General features: G+C 40.2%; 1 protein-coding gene across 2 annotated transcripts in view; it reads left to right on the forward strand.

Annotated features, from left to right (window-relative positions):
• Positions 1-16,014, forward strand: part of Dmc1 (DNA meiotic recombinase 1) — a 39,891-nt gene extending 23,877 nt beyond the window's left edge. Inside the window, exons 8-13 of one of the 2 annotated variants that reach the window (XM_048355445.1) lie at positions 4,069-4,160; positions 4,621-4,694; positions 4,822-4,936; positions 5,638-5,698; positions 13,025-13,141; positions 15,663-16,014. In XM_048355445.1, the coding sequence (XP_048211402.1) occupies positions 4,069-4,160; positions 4,621-4,694; positions 4,822-4,936; positions 5,638-5,698; positions 13,025-13,141; positions 15,663-15,732 (529 nt within the window). In that variant the 3' untranslated portion in view covers positions 15,733-16,014. The remainder of the gene's footprint in view (positions 1-4,068; positions 4,161-4,620; positions 4,695-4,821; positions 4,937-5,637; positions 5,699-13,024; positions 13,142-15,662) is intronic. The other variant, XM_048355449.1, reaches the window with a different exon arrangement.
• The last annotated feature ends 4,298 nt before the right edge of the window (positions 16,015-20,312 follow it).

A 20,312-nucleotide genomic window follows, 5' to 3' on the forward strand; every position in this document is an offset into this window, starting at 1 on the left:
ATATAATAGTAATAAAGGGTAAGAACAGCTAAAAGAAAAAGTTACTGTTTAATTTTCAAATCACTTTTTACATAAGGTTTTATTTGCAATGGGTTTAATACAGAACTGATAAAACAAATACATGAGAGGAAACTGTATCTTCTTCATTTTTAATCTTCTCCAAAGCTTTTGCTTATAGATAGCTCATTGGCTTACTCACCTATGGACTCCAATGCATGAAGAGAGAAGAAGGGCAGAAGCTGTTTGGGTTTCACAAAAATTACAGTGTCAAGGTATTTCAGAATAAAAGGCTAATCAAAGGTGATTTGGGTCTTAGAAGGGTTTTGAAACTAGATGATGTGTCACTTGGATACTTTTGCAAAAGTTGGAGCAAGCTATGGGAACTCTTTTTTTCTGCTGCTACTGGAGTTTGAATTCAGGGCCTCTCATTTCACTGGCACCCAGCCACACTTGCAGCCTATAATTTTGCTGGTTATTTTGGATATAGAGGCTCATGTACTTCTCTGCCCAGGCAGGCTTTGATCTACAGTCCTCTGTCTTTTGAATAGCTAGAATTTACAGGTGTGAGCTACTGGCTCAAAAACAACAATAAAAGAGTCGATTTTGAAAAAGTTCTCTAAGTTGAGGACTGTTGATACAAGTGGGACTTCAATCTAGAGTTTAGCTAGTTTCAGAAATGATTAAGGATGATCCTCTGGGAATGATTGTTCTTATAGGTTAGTAGCCATTGACTGAGTAATTTGGATTTTATTTATTTTATTATTCATTTTTTGCCAGTCCTGGGGCTTGGACTCAGGGCCTGAGCACTGTCCCTGGCTTCTTTTTCTTTTTTTTTTTTTTTTGCTCAAGGCTAGCACTCTGCCACTTGAGCCACAGTGCCACTTCTGGCCATTTTCTGCATATGTGGTGGTGGGGAATTGAACCCAGGGCTTCATGTATGCAAGGCAAGCACTCTTGCCCTAGTAATTTGGATTTTATCAAGACAGAAAGAATGGTTAGGAACTAAGTCCTGAAGGAATGCTCCCATTCCTTCTCTCTCATGTGCTCCTCTTTCTTGATTTTATTCTCCCCAGTGTGCTGGGGATTGAACCCAGGGCCTTGCATATGCAGATAGTCTACTACTGAGTTACTGTGGCTTTTTTCTCTTTTGTTTTTTCTTTCTAAGACAGTCTGTCTAGCAGCCACAGTTAGCCTTGAACTTGTGATTCTCTTGCCTCAGCTTGTCCAAGTGCTAGTATTATAGGCTCATACTGCCACATACAGCTTTTTCTTATGTGTTTATATATTTTGTAGGTTTCTTAAGCTTACCTCAGCCAGACTATCTTACAACTCCTTACACTGTCCATAATGCTTTGTTTTGTTTTGTTTTGGCCAGTCCTGGGCCGTGAACTCAGGGCCTGAGCACTGTCCCTGGCTTCTTTTTGCTCAAGGCTAGCACTCTGCCACTTGAGCCACAGCGCCACTTCTGGCCATTTTCTGTATATGTGGTGCTGAGGAATCAAACCCAGGGCCTCATGTATACGAGGCAAGCACTCTTGCCACTAGGCCATATTCCCAGCCCTGTCCATAATGCTTTGCATTAATAATTGGATAATCTGATATCAGTTAGTAAATGTGTATAGATGAATCTGAACTTCCTTTCAATGTAATCCCAACTTTTACACTTTTATATAGTATCCAAGTTTTATAGAACTGACTTAAAAAAATAGGCTGTTAGTTTAGGGTTTTTTGTGTTAGCCTGGGGCTTGAAATTAGGCCTGGAGGTGTTGTCCCTAAACTGCTTTTGCTCATTGCTAATGCTTTACCACATGAGCCACAGCTCCACTTCTGGCTTTTTGGTGATTAACTGGAGATAAGAGCTTCAGGGACATTCATGATAGGCTGGCTTCTAACTGCCATCCTCAGATCTCAGCCATCTGAATAGCAATAATTGCAGGCATGAGCCACTGGCACCTGGCTTGAAAAATAGGTTGGTTTTTTTTTTTGTCTCTTCCAGTTTCTATTTTCTTGTTTCTATTTTCTATTCACTTGTCCCTCAAAAAGATCTATACTCAAATGGAAGAATTTAATGGCTATGATGGCTTACATGTTGAATACCTGGTACCCAGCTTGTGGCTGTTTTCAGGGAGTGCCCTTGACAATACTTAGTCTGCATTTCTTCCCCTCTCTGCTTCCTGTTTTGGTGAAGCAACAGAATTGTGCCCACCATTCCTACCATGATATTGGCCCAAGCAGACAAAACTCTCTGAAAATGAGTGCCAAACTCTGTTCTTCCAACTTAGTTGTTCCCTCAGGTATTTTGCTCATAGCTACACAAACATAACATAGTGGCTGTCATTGAAGCTCTGAAGACAAGAACATGTATAGTGCATTAGTATATACATGGTTGGGAAATCCTAAACAATTCAACATTGAGCTAGTTGTATGTATCACAAATAATATAATGACTGGGCATCTAACTCACTATAATCACTTGCCCATCATGTATAAGACCCTGGGTTTGATCCCTGGCACTGAAGAAAAAAATTAAGTGTTGGAAGCATAGCTCAAATGGCAGAGTGTCTGCTTAGCAAGCCTGAGATTCTTGAGTTCAAATTTCATTTAGATAGATAGATGTTATAGGTATCCATCTCTTGTTTATAGTAACTCGTAGTTAGTACTATATAAGCAGTATATACAAAAGTATAATGAGACCATAGGCATGGAGTTTACCTCATTATACTTCATACATATTGTTAGGATCATCAAAGGCCCAAGAATAATTTTAATTACCTCTTCATAGTTTATAGATTTTGGTAATAATAGCATCTTTCAGATCACTTTTGCATGTTTACTGAATTTGACTTCATATGAATTTACTAATTTCAGAAATCTAACAACTCCTTTAGAAGAAGGTGGATTTTATTAACGCTATGTAAGACAACTGAGATGATCATTTCCTTCTGGACACATAAGATTACCTTTTTCACACTTACTTCATGTAGTCAAATTTATCATCTGTTTGCAAGTCATGATTAATGATTTATTATTTCATTTTAAACAGATAACTATGAAGAATCACTCATTTTGAAGTGACTTGAATTATAATTCCATGATATTACTGTTCCAGAATAGATCTATTTTTATAGAACTGAGAACAAAAGAGACAAACCTTAGTTTCTAGTTTTTCTATTTCAACTCTTGCTGTATAATCCTGAGTCATTTGTCTAACTTGTCAGTGTCCTCATTTGTAAATATAAAATACAGGCCACAGCATCTAGCCTTAAATTTATTTTATAAATTTTATAATTTAATATTTAAATAATTACTTCACTGTTTTTAACATTATATTTTATTATTTATAAGTAGTTATACAAGGGGTAACCATTTTCTCACGTCTTTTAGTGAGCTGATAGAAGAACTTGAACTCGGGTCCTTATGCTCTTACTTTTTTTTCACATAAGGCTGGCACTCTACCACTTAAACCACAGCTCCACGTCTAGCATTTTGCTGGTTAATTGGAGATAGGAGTCTCTGATTTGTTTGTCCAGGCTAGCTTCTAGCTTTAATCCTTAAAGTAGTTATGATTACAGGCATGATTATGTAGTTATATAGTAGTCTTCACCATTTCTATAACGATTAATATAAATAAGAAGCATTTATAAAAAAAAAATTAAAGTCTGGCTAGGTGCCAATGCTTGTAATTCTAGAATAGTCAGGAAGCTGAGATCTGAGGATTGTGGCTGCAAGCCAGCTTGGGCAGGAAAGTCCATGAGACTGTGACCCACCAGAAACAGTTCTACAGTGCACCACCAGAAAGCTGGAAGTATAGCTGTGGCTCAAGTGGTAGAGTGCCTGCTTTAGTGAAAAAGCTAAGAGATAGTGCCCAGGCCCATAGTTCAGGCTCCAGGACTGGCACACACACACGCAATTAGTTAATTACTATCTGGTACAGACAAAGTGATTATTAGCATCTTCCAGAATACCTGTTTGCCTCTTTGTTACTTTACTTATGTAAGGTATACTTCATAGTTGTTGAAACTCTTTTTGGAGTTGATATATTGGATCCTTAATCCTGGCACATCCCAGCCGTCCAGATCGCCTTCGGGACATTGCTGATCGATTCAATGTAGACCATGATGCAGTACTGGACAACGTACTTTATGCACGTGCATACACCAGTAAGAGCCCCATGCAATTGGATGCTTGGGTGATTGTAAGATTGACAGTATAATGACTATTTGATAGAATAAGAGAGGGGTTGTTTGTTTTAACTTTTTAAAGTGTTTTTCTTTATTTTACTTTCTTTCACTCCACATATTTTGTCATATGTTAAGACTTTAGGCACTGAAATGCTCTCAAATTATTTTTTATCCTTTGTCTTTAAAATGAATAATACTGTTTTTCTTTCCTGTGGTATCAAAAATTGAGCCTAGGTCCTTACACATACTGCTTATGTGCTCTACCACTGAACTATCTCTTTCCCTCCAAGCTATCTTTATGAATAGGGTAGTATTTGCCATATATACTAAGGCAGAATATCTGATCTTATAATCAATAGAAACCAAAGACACTTTTGGGGGGTCTAGTTTTCAAGTACTTCTTCTAGCTTTTATAATTTCTCAGTGCATTTCCCACTAGGTGAACATCAGATGGAGCTACTTGATTATGTAGCAGCAAAGTTCCATGAAGAAGCTGGCATTTTCAAGCTACTGGTACAAGCTTTTGATACTGCTCACTCGCAGAGCTCCTTAGCATATTTTTTTTTCCTGTTGATACTTAAATGGACCTCTATCTTCCATTTCCAAGTACATATTTGTTTTTTATATTGATCCTGTACAGATAATTGATTCAATCATGGCACTTTTTCGAGTGGATTTCAGTGGTCGTGGGGAGTTGGCTGAACGGCAGCAAAAATTGGCTCAGATGTTGTCACGTCTCCAAAAAATCTCAGAAGGTAGATCTCTCAAATAAAATGGCAGTATCCGAATAGTATCTATGACTGTTTGCTAAGTGTGCTTTGCATATTTGCTCAGAATAATGTCATAAGGTATTTGGGGATATAACTTAACTAAAAATACTGATTTTTGATATAAATAATAAGTTTAAATATATTAATTTCCATTCTCAATGCAAAATAGGAATTTGATCATGTTAATAAATTCATGAGGGCTGGGAATATGACCTAGTGGTAAAGTGCTCGCCTCATATACATGAGGCCCTGGGTTCGATTCCTCAGCACCACATATATAGAAAAAAGCCGGAAGTGGCACTGTACCTCAAGAGGTAGAGTGCTAGCCTTGAGCAAAAAGAAGCCAGGGACAGTGCTCAGGCCCTGAGTCCATACCCTAGGACTGGCTTAAAAACAAATAAACAAATAAATTCATGATGCAATATTTCTAAAGAAAGATTCACATCATGATAAAGGATAAAGTTTATGAAATTTTCTTCTCAGTGCACTTAGCCGATGCATTTTTCTGTTCTAACAGCTTATCTTGCCACCTTTTCTTTTGTGTTTCTATTACTCTTTCCATCTCCAGTTACATGAACAAGATTCTTCCCTCACACTTAGTATAGAAAACTAAATTCTGAAATCTAAACAATGAACTTTTATATTTTATTGTCCCCTTACCTTCTTGACTTTTTTTCTTGATGCAGAATATAACGTGGCTGTTTTTGTGACCAATCAAATGACTGCTGATCCGGGAGCAACTATGACGTAAGCCCCAATATTCTGCATCTGTATTTTACAGAAGCTAAAATCAAGAGGATTAGACTGTAGAATAAAATAATTTCAAAATAATCAGCCTTACCAGGCATGGGTGGCGCTCACCTGTAATCCTAGTGCTTAAGAAGGTAGAGGAAGGATAATCAAGAGTTTGAGGCTAGCCTGCTATATATATAGTGAGACCCTATATCAATTAATAATAACATTAATAATAATTAGCCTTGTTGTGGACACAGATATGTCACAAATAACTATTTCACAGTGCATATTTCATGATTGCAAATATTACCCAGAATTCACTTTTAGTTCCTTATTTTAAAAAAAGAAAGCAATAGTTTACCCATTTTGGTTTAAATATTATAGGGATCTTAGAAGAAAATAAGAAATAGATCCTAGAGTTGGCATGGGAATATGGGCTAGTGGGTAGAGTGCTTGCCTCGTATACATGAAGCCCTGGGTTCGATTCCTCAGCATCACATATATAGAAAAAGCCAGAAGTGGCACTGTGGCTCAAGTGGTAGAGTGCTAGCCTTGAGCAAAAAGAAGCCAGGGACAGTGCTCAGGCCCTAAGTTCAAGCCCCAGGACTGGCTAAAAAAAAAGAAGAGATCCTAGAGAAGTTGAAACATATTCCAGATACATGGATGGTTTATATCACACTAATAAGCTGCTAGTCTTAAAACAAAAATTCAGGTTTTCTATAAGATATATGTTAGATACACTTAAAAGAGGTTTAGAGAAAGTCTACTGCTTGAAATTATACAGAATTTCAGTGTACACAAGGCATATTTAGAATTTGTTGAAACATTTGTGTACTACAGTGGTTCTTCTTGAAAGATGGCCAGGAAGTGAACGTCATGCAAAGTTAAAATAGGACAAGAAAAGCAGAAATTTCAAAGGAAGGTCCATTCAAAAATATTGAGCATTATGGAACCAAATAACAAATCAAATAAATCTGAGCTTGTGATAATGGCTTTTCTTGTTGATTGTGGGGCTTGAACTCAGGGCCTGGGCACTGCCCTTGAGGCTGTTTTGCTCAAGGCTAGTGCTCTACCACTTTGCTCAGGCTAGTGCCACCACTTCTGGCTTTTTCTGCATATGTGGTACTGAGGAATCAATCCCAGGGCTTCCTGCATGCTAGGCAAGCAGTCTTCCACTAAGATACACTCCCAGCCTATATTGTACTTTATATGAACCATGTAAGAGTTGTTTTTCTTTCTTTTTTTGACAGTACTTGGGTTTGGACTTAGGTTCTTGCGCTTGCTAGGCAAATGCTGTAAGATTGAACCATGCCTCCAGCCCTTTTTCTCTCTAGTTTATTTTAAGGTAGGATCTTAGTTCCTGCTTGGTCACATGTGTGGATCATGATCTACCTATTTTGGGCTACCTATCATAGCTATGATAACAGGCATAGCCCATTGTACCAGCTCAAAAAAAAAAGGTTGAGATCTGGTGATCACAGTTCAAAGCCAGCCTGAAGGAAAGTCCATGAGACTTTTTTTTTTTTTTTTTGCCAGCCCTGGGCCTTGGATTCAGGGCCTGAGCACTGTCCCTGGCTTCTTTTTGCTCAAGGCTAGCACTCTGCCACTTGAGCCACAGTACCACTTCTGGCCTTTTCAGTTAATGTGGTTCTGAGGAATCGAACCCAGGGCTTCATGTATACGAGGCAAGCACTCTTGCAACTAGGCCATATTCCCATCCCTCCATGAGACTCTTTTTTTTTTTCCAAATTTTTATTATCAAACTGATGTACAGAGCGGTTACAGTTTCATACGTTAGGCAATGGATACATTTCTTGTACTGTTTGTTATCCATGAGACTCTTATCTCCAGTTATTCACCAGAAAATTAGAAGTGGAGCTGTGGCTCAAAGTGGTAGACCACTAACTTTGAGCAAAAAGGGCTCAGGGACAGAGCCCAGGCCCTGAGTTCAAGCCTCAGGACCAACAACAAAAAAGGGAAGTAGAGTGTATTGGTAGATAAACAGTATAGACATATATGCTAGAATAGTGCTAGTATAAATTATTTAAATTGTGATGAATTAAATTTAGGCTCTTCCTTGATTTCCCCTAACAGTACTTCTACATGTTCTGCAGTATGGTATTGCTCACTTTCTGCTGCCTTTTATGAGTATTTTCTATATAATTACCAGAGAATTCAGTGTGAAAAATTATAACTACATAATTGGTATTAAGGAAGTTAGAAACATTGAGCAGGAGGACTGAGGGTATAGTTCAGTATTAAGGTCTGTGCTTACTATGTGTGAGGTCTTGGTTCAGTCTCCATTCAAAAAAAAAAGAGATTGAGTAGAGAATCAGTCATCATTAGTTCAGCAAATATTTCATGAGAATCTACTATGTAATGAGATTTTGGAAATTCACTGAAGAACAAAAGAAACAAAACCTTGCTTCCAAAGGAAGGAATATAAATGGTATCAATTGAACAATTCAACTTAACATTCAAAGTCTTAGTATATCACATATGATCTCTAGTGTAGTCCTTGAGTACTAAGGCAGTCTTCTATCTTATGGGCTGTCTTTCATAGACAGTACATGAAGTACTTCACAGAGAATAATTTTAAACAAGAGAAAATGGAAGATTTTAAGTCTTGCTTTAAAAAGAGAAAATGACTCATTGGCTCAGAGGGAGGAAGTGGGTTGCATTTAAATAAAACAGTACAAGCTAAAGAGCAATGTTCTTTCTTCAGGTGTAGGGAGGGAACATTGAAGAGGCCAAAACTGTCACTCTAGAGTTACAAGGCAAAAGAAATCAGTGAAAATTAGGTCAGACAGGGGTTCTTTTTCTTATATTTGTAGAAAGTTTCAAAGGGTAAAACCATTTTGACTTTTCTCCCGTAAGACAATGAAAGGAGAAATCGAGACATGGCAAAAAGGAAATAATTGCAGAGAGAAAGGGAAAGGGGAGGAGATCTAAGTAGAGAGGGGAAAGGGGAAGAAAACTAAGTAGAGAGCCAGAGAAGGTAACAAAGGCTTGTATTTTTGCTGGGTAAGTCTGCCATGAAACATTTCTTCCACATAGCCAACTTGTAAGGAAACAAGGTTCACTATAATTAGTATGTTCTGAAGTATATTAAATTATAACAGTACAGATTAAATACATGTCTTCATGTAAAGAACAACAATTACCACATCTAAACAGAAAAAGGACAGTTTTAAACTAAAGAATTCTAAATGCTATTAGAAAATCTCCCATAAAGAAAATATCTTTGTGTCTGGGAATGTGGCTTAGCAGTAGAGTGCTTGCCTACCAGGCATGAAGCCCTAGGTTCGATTCCTCTGCACCACATAAACAGAAAAAGCTGCAAGTGGCACTGTGCTCAAGAGGTAGAGTGCTAGCCTTGAGCAAAAGAAGCCAGGGACAGTGCTCAGGCCCTGAGTCCAAGCCCCAGGACTGGGAAAAAAGAGAGAAAAAGAGAGAGAAAGAAAGAGAGGAGAGAGAGAGAAAGAAAGAAAGAGAGAGAGAGAGAAAGAGAGAGAGAGAGAAAAGAAAGGGAAAAAAAGGAAAGAAAAGAAAATGTCTTTGTTTCTCAGTGTTGAGGAACTCCAAGCTGCATCTTGCCTAGGGCCTGTCAGAGAAATATCACTGTAATTGGTATGAGTCCCCAAGAACATTGACAATAATTGAGGCTTATAATCACGTGCATTACACTTGACAGAACATCGTATTAAAAGGGAACAAAATTATAGAGGCGAGGAATTGTCATATGATACAGCAGAGAAGCAGCTCCCAGATGAAGCTACAAATACAGGAAAGATCCAGCTGATGAGGCCTGGAGATAGCAAGTCAAAGAACCAGCCTGACACACACCAGAGCAAACAATGCCATGAGCAGTGAACATGGCCACCATGGCTACATCCGTTGTATATGTTTTCCTAAAACAAAAGTCAGAATATTTGCAGTCTTATAAATGTACAGTCAGTTTATTCTCTAAGGTTGTCACCTACTAATTTCATTAACATAAGTTAAGAGGCAATATATTTAGAGGGGAAAAAAAACCATTAATCCAGTGACCTTGTGCAAGGCATTTAGACTAGTTGAATCACCCAAAATTAATAGCACTCAGATTTATTGATTACTTTCCAGATACCAGATGCTTTTATGCATCATCTTATCTCAGCCTCCTACTGCCTTCCTGTGCTTACTATGAAGCCAATCTCATAAAACCAAAATTCCATCTTCAAATGTTGAAAAAAGAATAGAAGTTGCTGGCGGCTCTTCTGTAATCCTAGCTACTCAAGAGGCTGAGACCTGAGGATCTCAGTTCAAAGCCAGCCCAGGCAGGAAAGTACGTGAGACTCTTGTCTCCAATTGGCCACCAGAAAACTAGAAGTGGCACTGTGGCTCAAAGTGGTAGAGCGCTAGCCTTGAGTGAAAGAGCTCAGGGACAGCGCCCATATTCTGAGTTCAAGCTCCATGATCCCCCCCAAAAAATAGAGGAGTTGGGTATTGTAGGGTTTTTTTGGGGGGGGGGTGGTATTTGTTTGTTTGTTTTTGCTTTTTTTGGAGCAGACAGAATAGTAGTATTACTTAACAAAACTTCTTTTTTTTTTTTTTTTGGCCAGCCCTGGGCCTTGGACTCAGGGCCTGAGCACTGTCCCTGGGTTCCTTTTGCTCAAGGCTAGCACTCTACCACTTGAGCCACAGTGCCACTTCTGGCCATTTTCTGTATATGTGGTGCTGGGGAATCGAACCCAGGGCCTCATGTATACGAGGCAAGCTCTCTTGCCACTAAGCCATATCCCCAGCCCCTTAACAAAACTTATTAAAAAATCTTTAAAATAAATATCTTTTTTCCAGAATTCTCCCTGGCAGTATTCTACTCCCCTTGTCTTCCTAATCTCAGAGCACCCTCCCTCCCTTATTTTAGTTCATTCACTTTTCTCTCAATAGACCCCCTTCTCAAAAAAGACTTACCCCTTACAAGGGAAAAGCACCAGCAGTGCCTGTTGTCCCTCAGACTTGCCCACACCCATGCTCTGGCCCTCAGAGTCTACACTCTGACCAGAACTTGAGCAAGTATTATGAGTATTTCTAATTAACGAAAGTAGAGGGGCTGGGAATATGGCCTAGTGGCAAGAGTGCTTGCCTCATATACATGAAGCCCTGGGTTTGATTCCCCAGCACCACAGAAACAGAAAAAGCCAGAAGTGGCGCTGTGGCTCAAGTGGCAGAGTGCTAGCCTTGAGCAAAAAGAAGCCAGGGACAGTGCTCAGGCCCTGAGTTCAAGCCCCATGACTAGAAAAAAAAAAGTAGAAAGGTTTAGAGTACTTACTGCTTGCCCAGTCATAGAATTAAAAAACAGAGGAGTCAAGATTTAACTCAGGTATCTTTGACTCCAATGTTGGTGCTCCTTTCCTCTAATAACTCATCCATCCTATCCTATCCCATAGCCCTGTATTTCATGACCCCAGCATCCTCATTCAAAGTTGAAAGGCCCAGATGTTCTAGGTCCTACCCTCAATGATAACAATTCCATAACCTGTTCACCTAGAGTGGGAGAAAGGAATAATTCTCTCTTCATTCCTAATATCTATCCCCATTACCTCTTTCCTCCTCTACTCAGTCTCTTGAGAAAGGGAGCAGAGGAAAAGAGAAGGAACATTAATAAAAAAAAAAAAAAAGGAAAATGGAAGAATAGGCTACCGGAAGGATGTGGGTGGCTTTCTGGTGCCGTTTTAACTTGGTCAGAAATAGAAGTAAATTAAAGCCCTCTAAAAGATTTCAGCGTGCTATTATACCTTCTTGTACATCACCTCAATACTTGGTTTTTAACTGCTAGAATACTCAAGAAGTTCAAGGACACTTTAAGAAAAGTTTTTTGGTCTACATCTCACTGAAAGAGTGATTGTTGAATTTGAATCATTTAGTTTAACAATATATTGAGGCTCTCATAGGTATAAAAATATAATCTCCATTATGGAGAAGGACTGAATAATTCTTAGTCATTATATTAGAATATCATGTCACATAATAGAACATTAATATTTCTGATGAATGAATATAAATAAATCCAATCTTTGTATGTTTTGGTGGCGGGGGGGGGGTGTATTCACGCCCATGTGTGTGCATGTGCTCTCTCTCACATGCCTAGGGCTTGAACTCAGGGCCTGGGTGCTGTCCCTGAGTTTTTAGGCTCAAGGATAATGTGAGTCACAGTGCCAATTCCAGATTTTTGTACTTAATTGGAGATAAGAGTCTCATGGAGGGCTGGGAATATGGCCTAGTGGTAAAGTGCTCGCCTCGTATACATGAAGCCCTGGGTTCGATTCCTCAGCACCACATATATAGAAAAAAGCCAGAAGTGGCACTGTAACTCAAGAGGTAGAGTGCTAGCCTTGAGCAAAAAGAAGCCAGGGACAGTGCTCAGGCCCTGAGTCCATGCCCCAGGACTGGTAACAAAAACAAAACAAATAAACAGAGTCTCATGGACTTTCCTGCCTGGGCGGCTTTAAACCAAAATCCTGATCAGATCTCCTGATCTGAGTAGCTAGGATTACAAGCATAAGCCACCCATGCCTGGCTCAGTCTGTATGTTATAAAGAAGAAAATGTCTTGGCCCTACGTTATCCTGAAACGATGAATAATGTTTTATCTGTGCTTTTTAAATAATACTTTTTTTTTTTTTTTTGGTCAGTCATGGGGCTTGAGCTCAGGGCCTGGGTGCTTTCCCTGAGCTCTTTTGCTCAAGGCCAGCACTCTACCACTTTGAGACACAGTGCCACTTCTGGTTTTCTGGTGGTCAATTGGAGGTAAGAATCTCATGGACTTTTGCTTTGGCTGTCTTTGAACCATGATCCTCAGATCTCAGCCTCCTGAATAACTATGATTATAGGTGTGAGCCACCAGCACCCAGCTCATAATTTGTTTTTAAAAAGTCAAAGGCTGGGAATGTGGCTTAGTAGTAGAGTACTTGCCTAGCATGCATGAAGACTTGGGTCCAATTCCTCAGCACCACATGAACAGAAAAAGATGGGAGTGGTGCTGTGGCTCAAGAGGAAAAGAAGAGCAAAAAGAAGCCAGGGACGGTGCTCAGGCCCTGAGTCCCAAGCCCCCAGACTGGCAAAAAAAAAAAAATCAAAACTATTTATTCCAGGAAGCTCAGAAGCCTGAACTAAATGGGAATGGAGTGGTTATATAGTAGCTCCAAACCCATCCCCTCACAGTTTATGGAGAAACTTACCTACTTATATATACCTACTCCATTCCCCACCATCCTCCATAGAAAGGTTGTCTTGACAGTGAAAAATTGCAACATACAGTCCTTATGATGAAACCTGAAAAGGCATTTTACCAATTCAGCTTCCAGGCAGACCCAAAAAAACCCATTGGAGGCCACATTCTGGCTCATGCTTCAACAACAAGAATAAGCTTGCGGAAGGGAAGAGGAGAACTGAGAATTGCTAAGATTTATGACAGGTAAGTCTTTCTTTTTCTTTATTGGATTCTTGTACATATGGTTTTAAACAGAATTGCCTCCTATGAAGCTATAATTATTCCACTGGCAGAAACTCTTTTGGAAGTTCCTTCTCAAAAGCTAAGCAATTGATTGGGATGTTCTTAGTGTGTGCTAGGTACTAGAGGTTCAGGGATTCTGTAGTAACATATTGCTGGTCTCTGTCTTTTCCATACAGTGAAGCTAGATAATTAAATCACATCAGTTCCAACAGAAAGGTATTAGATGCTAAGGAAGTGCAAAGTAAGGGAGTATATTTTCCTTTTCCTCTTTTTCATCTTAATGCTTTTCAGGCTTCAATTTAAACATCATTTCCTTAAACCAGATATGGTAGTGCACACCTGCAATCCTAACACTCCTGAGACAGGATTGCAAGTGAGGCTAACCTAAGCTACATAGTGAGACCCTTTAAATACATCCATACATGCATGTATGCATAAATACAAACACACACATATACACAAATGGATCAAAGAAAAATAATAATAAAACAAAAAACATGTCTTTCTTTGGAAACCTTTGCCTATCCCTTACAATTCAGTCTACATTGAATATGATGCCTTTTATAGCTCATTTTTTTTACATTACTTAAAAAAAAGTTTTGTGTGTGTGTGTGTTTGCCAGTCCTGGGCCTTGGACTCAGGGCCTGAGCACTGTCCCTGGCTTCTTTTTGCTCAAAGCTAGCACTCTGCCACTTGAGCCACAGCGCCACTTTTGGCCATTTTCTATATATGTGGTGCTGGGGAATCGAACCCTGGGCTTCATGAATACAAGGCAAGCACTATTGCCATTAGGCCATATTCCCAGCCCTTTACATTACTTAATCAAGAATGATGAGGGTGCTGTACAACTAAGGCTCATGTCTGTAATCCTAGCTACTCAGGAGGCTGAGATCTGAGGATCACAGTTCAAAGCCAGCTCTGGCAGGAAAGTCTATGAGACTCTTACTCCAATTAACCACCAGAAAACTAGAAGTAGAACTGTGGTCAAAGTAGTAGAGCACTAGCTTCAAGCAAAAGAGTTCAGTGACATAACAGGAGTTCAAGCCCCATGACTGACAAAAAAATAAAATAATTATGAAGGCTAGGAATGTGGCCTAGTGGCAGAGTACTTGCTTAGCATGCATGAAGCCAGGGTTCCTATTCCTCAGCGCCACATTTAAAGAAAAAGCCAGAAGTGGCGCTGTGGCTTAAGTGCTAGCCTTGAGCGAAAGAAGCCATGGACAGTGCTCAGACCCTGAGTTCAAGCCCTAGGTCTGGCAAAAAAAAAAAAAAAGAATTATGAGAGCTGGGGTATTGTTCAGTTTGGTAGAGTCCTGCCTTGCAAGTTTAAGGACTGAAATTCAAACCCCATTGTCATATTTTTTAATATATCACATTAAAAATTACAAAGAATTGGGGCTGGGAATGTGGCTTGGCTTAGTGGTAGAGTGCTTGCCTAGTGCATGAAGCCCTGGATTTGAGTCCTCAGTATCCCATAAAAAGAAAAGGCCAGAAGTGCACTGTGTGGTTCAAGTGGTAGAGCACTAGCCTTGAGCGAAAGCAGCTCAGGGACAGTGCCCAGGCACATCTGTGTGCATACACACACACACACACACCACCACCACCACCACCACCACCACCTCTATTGAATTCAAAGAAAAAAGTTTAAATAACTCCCAGAAAGTGAAAAATCATACTCCTGGTCAAATTTTCTGAAGCAATTACTTCTAAGTCTGTTTTTTAAAATAAGCAAAGATAAAAGCCCTGTTTAACTTTACAAATACTTTGTATGGGTTTCCTCTCTTTCAGTTCCTTAACTATCTCTAGAGAGAGTTTTCATTTTACTTTTTGCCATTTCTAAGTAGCTGGTAGTATCGTTTCCATTAAAGCTACTAAATTATTTCATAATTCCACTTAGATCTACTTACTCACCTCCAGTTTTAGTGTAGCAAGGCCTACTTTACCTATCCTCCGTTGCTATCCTGAGACCCCTCTGCTGTTTCCTAAGAGAATAGTACCCTTATGCACAGGAAGTATGCTGCCTAATCTTTAATCTTCTAACAAAACAACAATAAACAAACAAAAAGAATACTATGAGGAGCAATATGGTTAAGAACATGAACTGTGAGATCAACTATTTTGGTCTGTAATCATGGAAAATGAATCTCTTTTTTCATTACCCTAACAAAATAACTAAGGCTGGGTATTTCTAAAAAAAGAGGTTAATTAACTTGCAGTTCTGGAAGTCCGAGGGCATGACTCTATCCTAAGGGGTAGGTTAAGTTATCCTTCTTGCCTAGTTCCAAGCTTGGGGTAATTTTTCTTGATATCCAGAGCCTTATACATAAAACTTGCAGGCAAATTCTGTAGTCCACATTTAGCTGCACTAAGTCTGCGATGTCCTTGGAGACTCAGACTGATTGAGCATGTTGCCTGTGACATGAATATAGTATTTATAGAAATAGAGCTTTTTATAAACTTCTGTTCCCTTGTATTCTGTTAGCCCTGAGATGCCTGAAAATGAAGCCACCTTCGCAATAACTGCTGGAGGAATTGGGGATGCCAAGGAGTAGGTGGCAAATTGATGCAAATTGCTTCTCAGTGCTTATTAGGAGCTGAAGAAATGGAAAAGCAATCTTGAATTTTACATCTTAAAAAAAAGAGTTTGTTTTTTTCACATGTTATTAATGGAAAGTCAGCAAAAGAGATTTAAATCTTATATTTATCTTAAAAGTTCCTGATATATAACTAGACATTGAATGTCAATTCAAGAATATATATGCATATTCTTGAATTACATACACATTTGCCTATCAGAAATTTGAGGAAGGGGTACTTGATTCCTTTCCTTTTGCTTCTTAAAGTAAGCCACTAAGTGAACAGAATGTCCTGAAGCTTACAAAGGTCCCAGGGTCCTCCAGACTTCCCTTCTAATACCTTGCTGGGCTGCGGCACCACTGCCTTGCAGAGACAGTGATGTTTGAGTAGCGAATATGTAGGACACCAAAAACTCTATGTACACACCCAACTGCATATTCACTCTTAGAGCAACAGACAAGAAATGCCAGATAAAGCCAAAATTTAAGTCATTTGACTTTTTCAAAAATTGAAAGTACATTTGAAGTACATTCTGAGCCAAGCATGGTGGCACAAGCTTATAATCCCAGCACTTGGGAGGCTAAGGAAAGAGAATCTTAAGTTTGGGACCGGCCCAGGCTGTATAGTGAGACCCTGCCTCAAAAGACCAAAAAGAAAAAGAAAAATGCATTTTTGATACATATATGTTCCCTTAGGAAGATTTTCAGCCTGAGGTAAAAAAGGGAATGTGATTTTTATATTTTAAGTTTTAGGTAGAGAATTCAAAATATTTTTTACTAAACACTAATATTAACTTAAATGTAAAATTTCTGAAGAGTAATTTTAGAAATATGTACAAGAAACTTGTTTTATCTGATTGTTAAAAATAAAGTATAATTTTCAAAAGGGATTATGAAAATGTTTAAAAAAATAAAATACTGGGGCTGGGAATATGGCCTAGTGGTAAAGTATGGAAAGTTGGTTTTTTTTTCTATGTATTAATATATTTTGACAACCTCAAAGAAATCTTCTACCTGGGGCCGATGCCCCTCTGGCCCTTCCTGGGCTAGGCAATTCTTAGGGAACCAAAGGCAGATCATTTGAGACCCTGAAGGGCTATAAAAGGCCGATGGGCATGGAGGAGAGACAATTCAGCAAGGCCTGCAGCAAGGGGCATGCCTTCGATATGCAAACTAACCACTCTACAGCCTGACCTCTACCTATTCCTGTATCTTAGACGGCATTACTCATTTGCCATCCCTGGGCACTGGTGCCAGGCAAAAGGAACCAGTCTTCTCATTTAGAGCCCCAAGAAATTATTCCAACTGGCCAATCCTCACCTGGTTACCCTGTCCTATCCTACCTGCCTTGTCTTTCCCTCAGCAATGCCAATAAAGGCCACAGCCCAAGCTGTCCTCTCATTCCAGTCCTCAGCCTCAGGACCACCTTGGTGTTGATCACCCTATGGTTTTCGTGAGCTATTGTGCTCTACCACTTTAGTCACTGCTCCACTTCCAGCTTTTTAGTGGTTAATTGGAGATAAGATTCTCACAGATTTAAACCATGATCCTCAGTTCTCAGCCTTTTGAGTAGCTAGAATTGCAGGTGTGAGCCACTGGCATCCAGCCAGAAAATTTTGAGATTCCATTGCAACAGAGGGAAATGACATGGAGTAATCTGTGCCTGTGACCCCAGCAATGACAGGAAGATAGGATCTAGGTCCAGGTGTGTACCCAGGTAGGAGGCAAGGGTCTATCTCAAAACCTACCAGCAAAAAACAGACCGGAAGGCTTAGTTCAACAGTAAAGAGTCTGCATAGCAAGCACAGAGCCCTAAGTTCAAACCTCAGTACTTAAACAAGTTCAAAGCTAGTTTGGGCTACATAGCAAGATTCTGTCTCTAAAGAAGTAAATAAATAAACACTACAATATTGAACTATGACTCCAAGCACTAAGATACCATGGCAAGTGATAACAGATGGATGCTGAGTAGCTAGCAGGTAGGTAGCATATACAGTGGATCCGCTGGACAGGGGAATGATTACATCTGAGGGGAGGAATGAGCAGAATGGTGCAAGATCTCATTATGCTACTCAGAACATTGCACAATCTAAAACACATAAATTGTTCAGTCCAGCATGGTGATACACATAGTCCCAGCTACTCTGGAGCTGAGGTGGGAGGTTTACTTTGAGCCCACCAGTTTGAGACTAGCCTGGCAACATAACAATTTAATTTTAAACTAAATTAAAAATAGTAAGACTTACGGATTGTTTGTTTCTGGAATTTTCCATTTAACATTTTTAGATTGCATTTGACTGTGGGTAACTAACCTATAGAGCGAGAAATGGCAGATGAATAGAGACTATGGAACTAAGTCCATATAGTTCTAAAGTACAATTGGCTGTAACATAATTATGTAGTCTGTGGTCAGTTTTCCTTTTTACCTGTCTGTTCTTTGGCAGGACATGGTCAGCTTTCCTCTGACACCTTACTCAGTCCTCGTCTGATTGACACCCCCATATCCACCCAGGAAACACAAAGGAATCCATCAAACTCCTAACACTTCCTCAAATTCTAAGGAATTGGTCTTGACTTGACTATATACCTACTCCCTCCTCTCCAGCAAAGGAAGGCAGACTTCCTTTTTCAGTTTACCAAAAGGAAAGCAAGAATGCTTCTATTCCTCTGTTCTTGGTTTTTGTTTTGTCTTTTTGGCTAGTCCTTGGGGTTTGAAAAGAGTGTGTGTGTGTGTGTGTGTGTGTGTGTGTGTGTGTGTGTGTGTGTGTGTATGTGTTCTGGGGTTTAAACTCAGAACCTGGAGGCTGTCCCCTACCTTTTGTGCTAGTGCATAGCTGCACTAGCCAGAAGAGAAGCCAGCCATTTCTCTTGCAGCCATTTCTCTTCTGGCTTCTTAAGCCATAGCTGCACTTCTGACTTTTTTGGTAGCTTATTGAAGAGTTGATAGAACATGACTTAAACTAAAACATTCACCTTTCCCCTTGACAGCCATATCTCAGAACTGCCCTAGCTGCCCTACTCCAAATACACCCTGCAGCTGTAAAAGGGATAAGCCATGAACTGAGGATCACACCCTTTATTGACTCCTCTGCTAAAAACAGTGCTGCTGGGCTTGTGTGGCTCATACCCATAATCCTACCTACTCAAGAGGCTGAGATCTGAGGACGGGTTTCAAGCCCCAGCCTGGGCAGAAAAGTGTGAGAGACTCTTATCTCCAATAAACTACTCAGAAAAAGCCAGAAGTGGTGCCCAAGTAGTAGAGCAGTAGCCTTGAGGACAAAGAGGCACCAAGGACAGTGCCCAGGCCCTGAGTTCAAGACTCAGGACCAGCAAAAAAAAAAAAAAAAAGGCGCTATAAGAAACAAACAGAAAATGCTTCCCTGTAACTCAAGATTACATCTCTGCACAAAGAGCCCCTTTCCCTGTTCCCATCCTGCCCCTCCTTCTGTGACAAACTACCCCAGACCCTTGCCACGAAATAAAAAGAGACCCCCATTGTAAGAGGGCATGCCATTGTTTCTCCAGTCTGGCTGCAAGACTCTGGAGTCCCTTGCAGGCTTTACCCCTAAAATAAAAGTCTGTTGGTCTGCTGAGTTTGCTTTTTGCCCTCTTTATTCTAATACTCTCATGACTCAGTTTACTTACAAGAGTCTCACAGACTTGCCTGCCTGGGCTTGCTTCAAATGTCCATCATTAGATCTCAGCCTCCTGAGAAGCTCCACCAAATAACAGAGCCTAGCAGCTGGTCAGGGCAGTATCCTTCAGGGCCTCTCAGTGCCAGTGTCATAATCACACAGCCTTGGTGGTGTTGTGCCAAGTCGCGAGACCACCACCAAGAAGACCACCGAGACTCAGACATTCCGAAATGCAATAGCAAGGCAAGACTTTATTCAAGCGAGCAGTGGCTCAGGGCCTTGTCCTACCCACCAACACAGTGGGGGTTAGGAGCCAGCCCCCAGCTGCGATTACACAGAGCTGATAAAGGCAAAAGACAAAGTTACAGCAATCAGGTGTTTAAGCAAGCAAGATTATGGGTACAAATCTGATTGGCTCAGGGCTCGAGGCATTCTAGGGGCAGTTAGAGTTCTCCACCGGCTGGGCCCTAATAAGCTTGTCCTGGGTTTGCTCACAGGGCCTGCTTATCTCAGGTTTACGTGGTAAAGTGGGGTTCGCGTGGTAAATTGGGGCCTGACTTCAAAGTCTGGCTCTACATTTCCCCGCTTCAGGTGGGTCCCATCTTTCACCTAGAGCCTCATCCCACACGAAGAGCCTTCCATGAATGGAGCAGATGGCCCCTGATCACAGTGACCCCATAGTTCTCAAGTTAATTTTTTTTTCCCAGTCCTGGGCCTTTAACTCAGGGCCTGAGCACAGTCCCTAGCTTCTTTTTGCTCAAGGCTAGCACTCTGCCACTTGAGCCACAGAGCCACTTCTGGCCATTTTCTATATATGTGGTGCTGAGGAATCGAACCCAGGGCTTCATGTATATGAGGCAAGCACTCTTGCTACTAGGCCATATTCCCAGCCCTCAAGTTAATATTATGACTTCTCTAGGA

The sequence above is a fragment of the Perognathus longimembris genome, chromosome 1, assembly GCF_023159225.1.
Source record: "Perognathus longimembris pacificus isolate PPM17 chromosome 1, ASM2315922v1, whole genome shotgun sequence".
In the NCBI taxonomy this organism is placed as follows: Eukaryota; Metazoa; Chordata; class Mammalia; order Rodentia; family Heteromyidae; genus Perognathus; species Perognathus longimembris.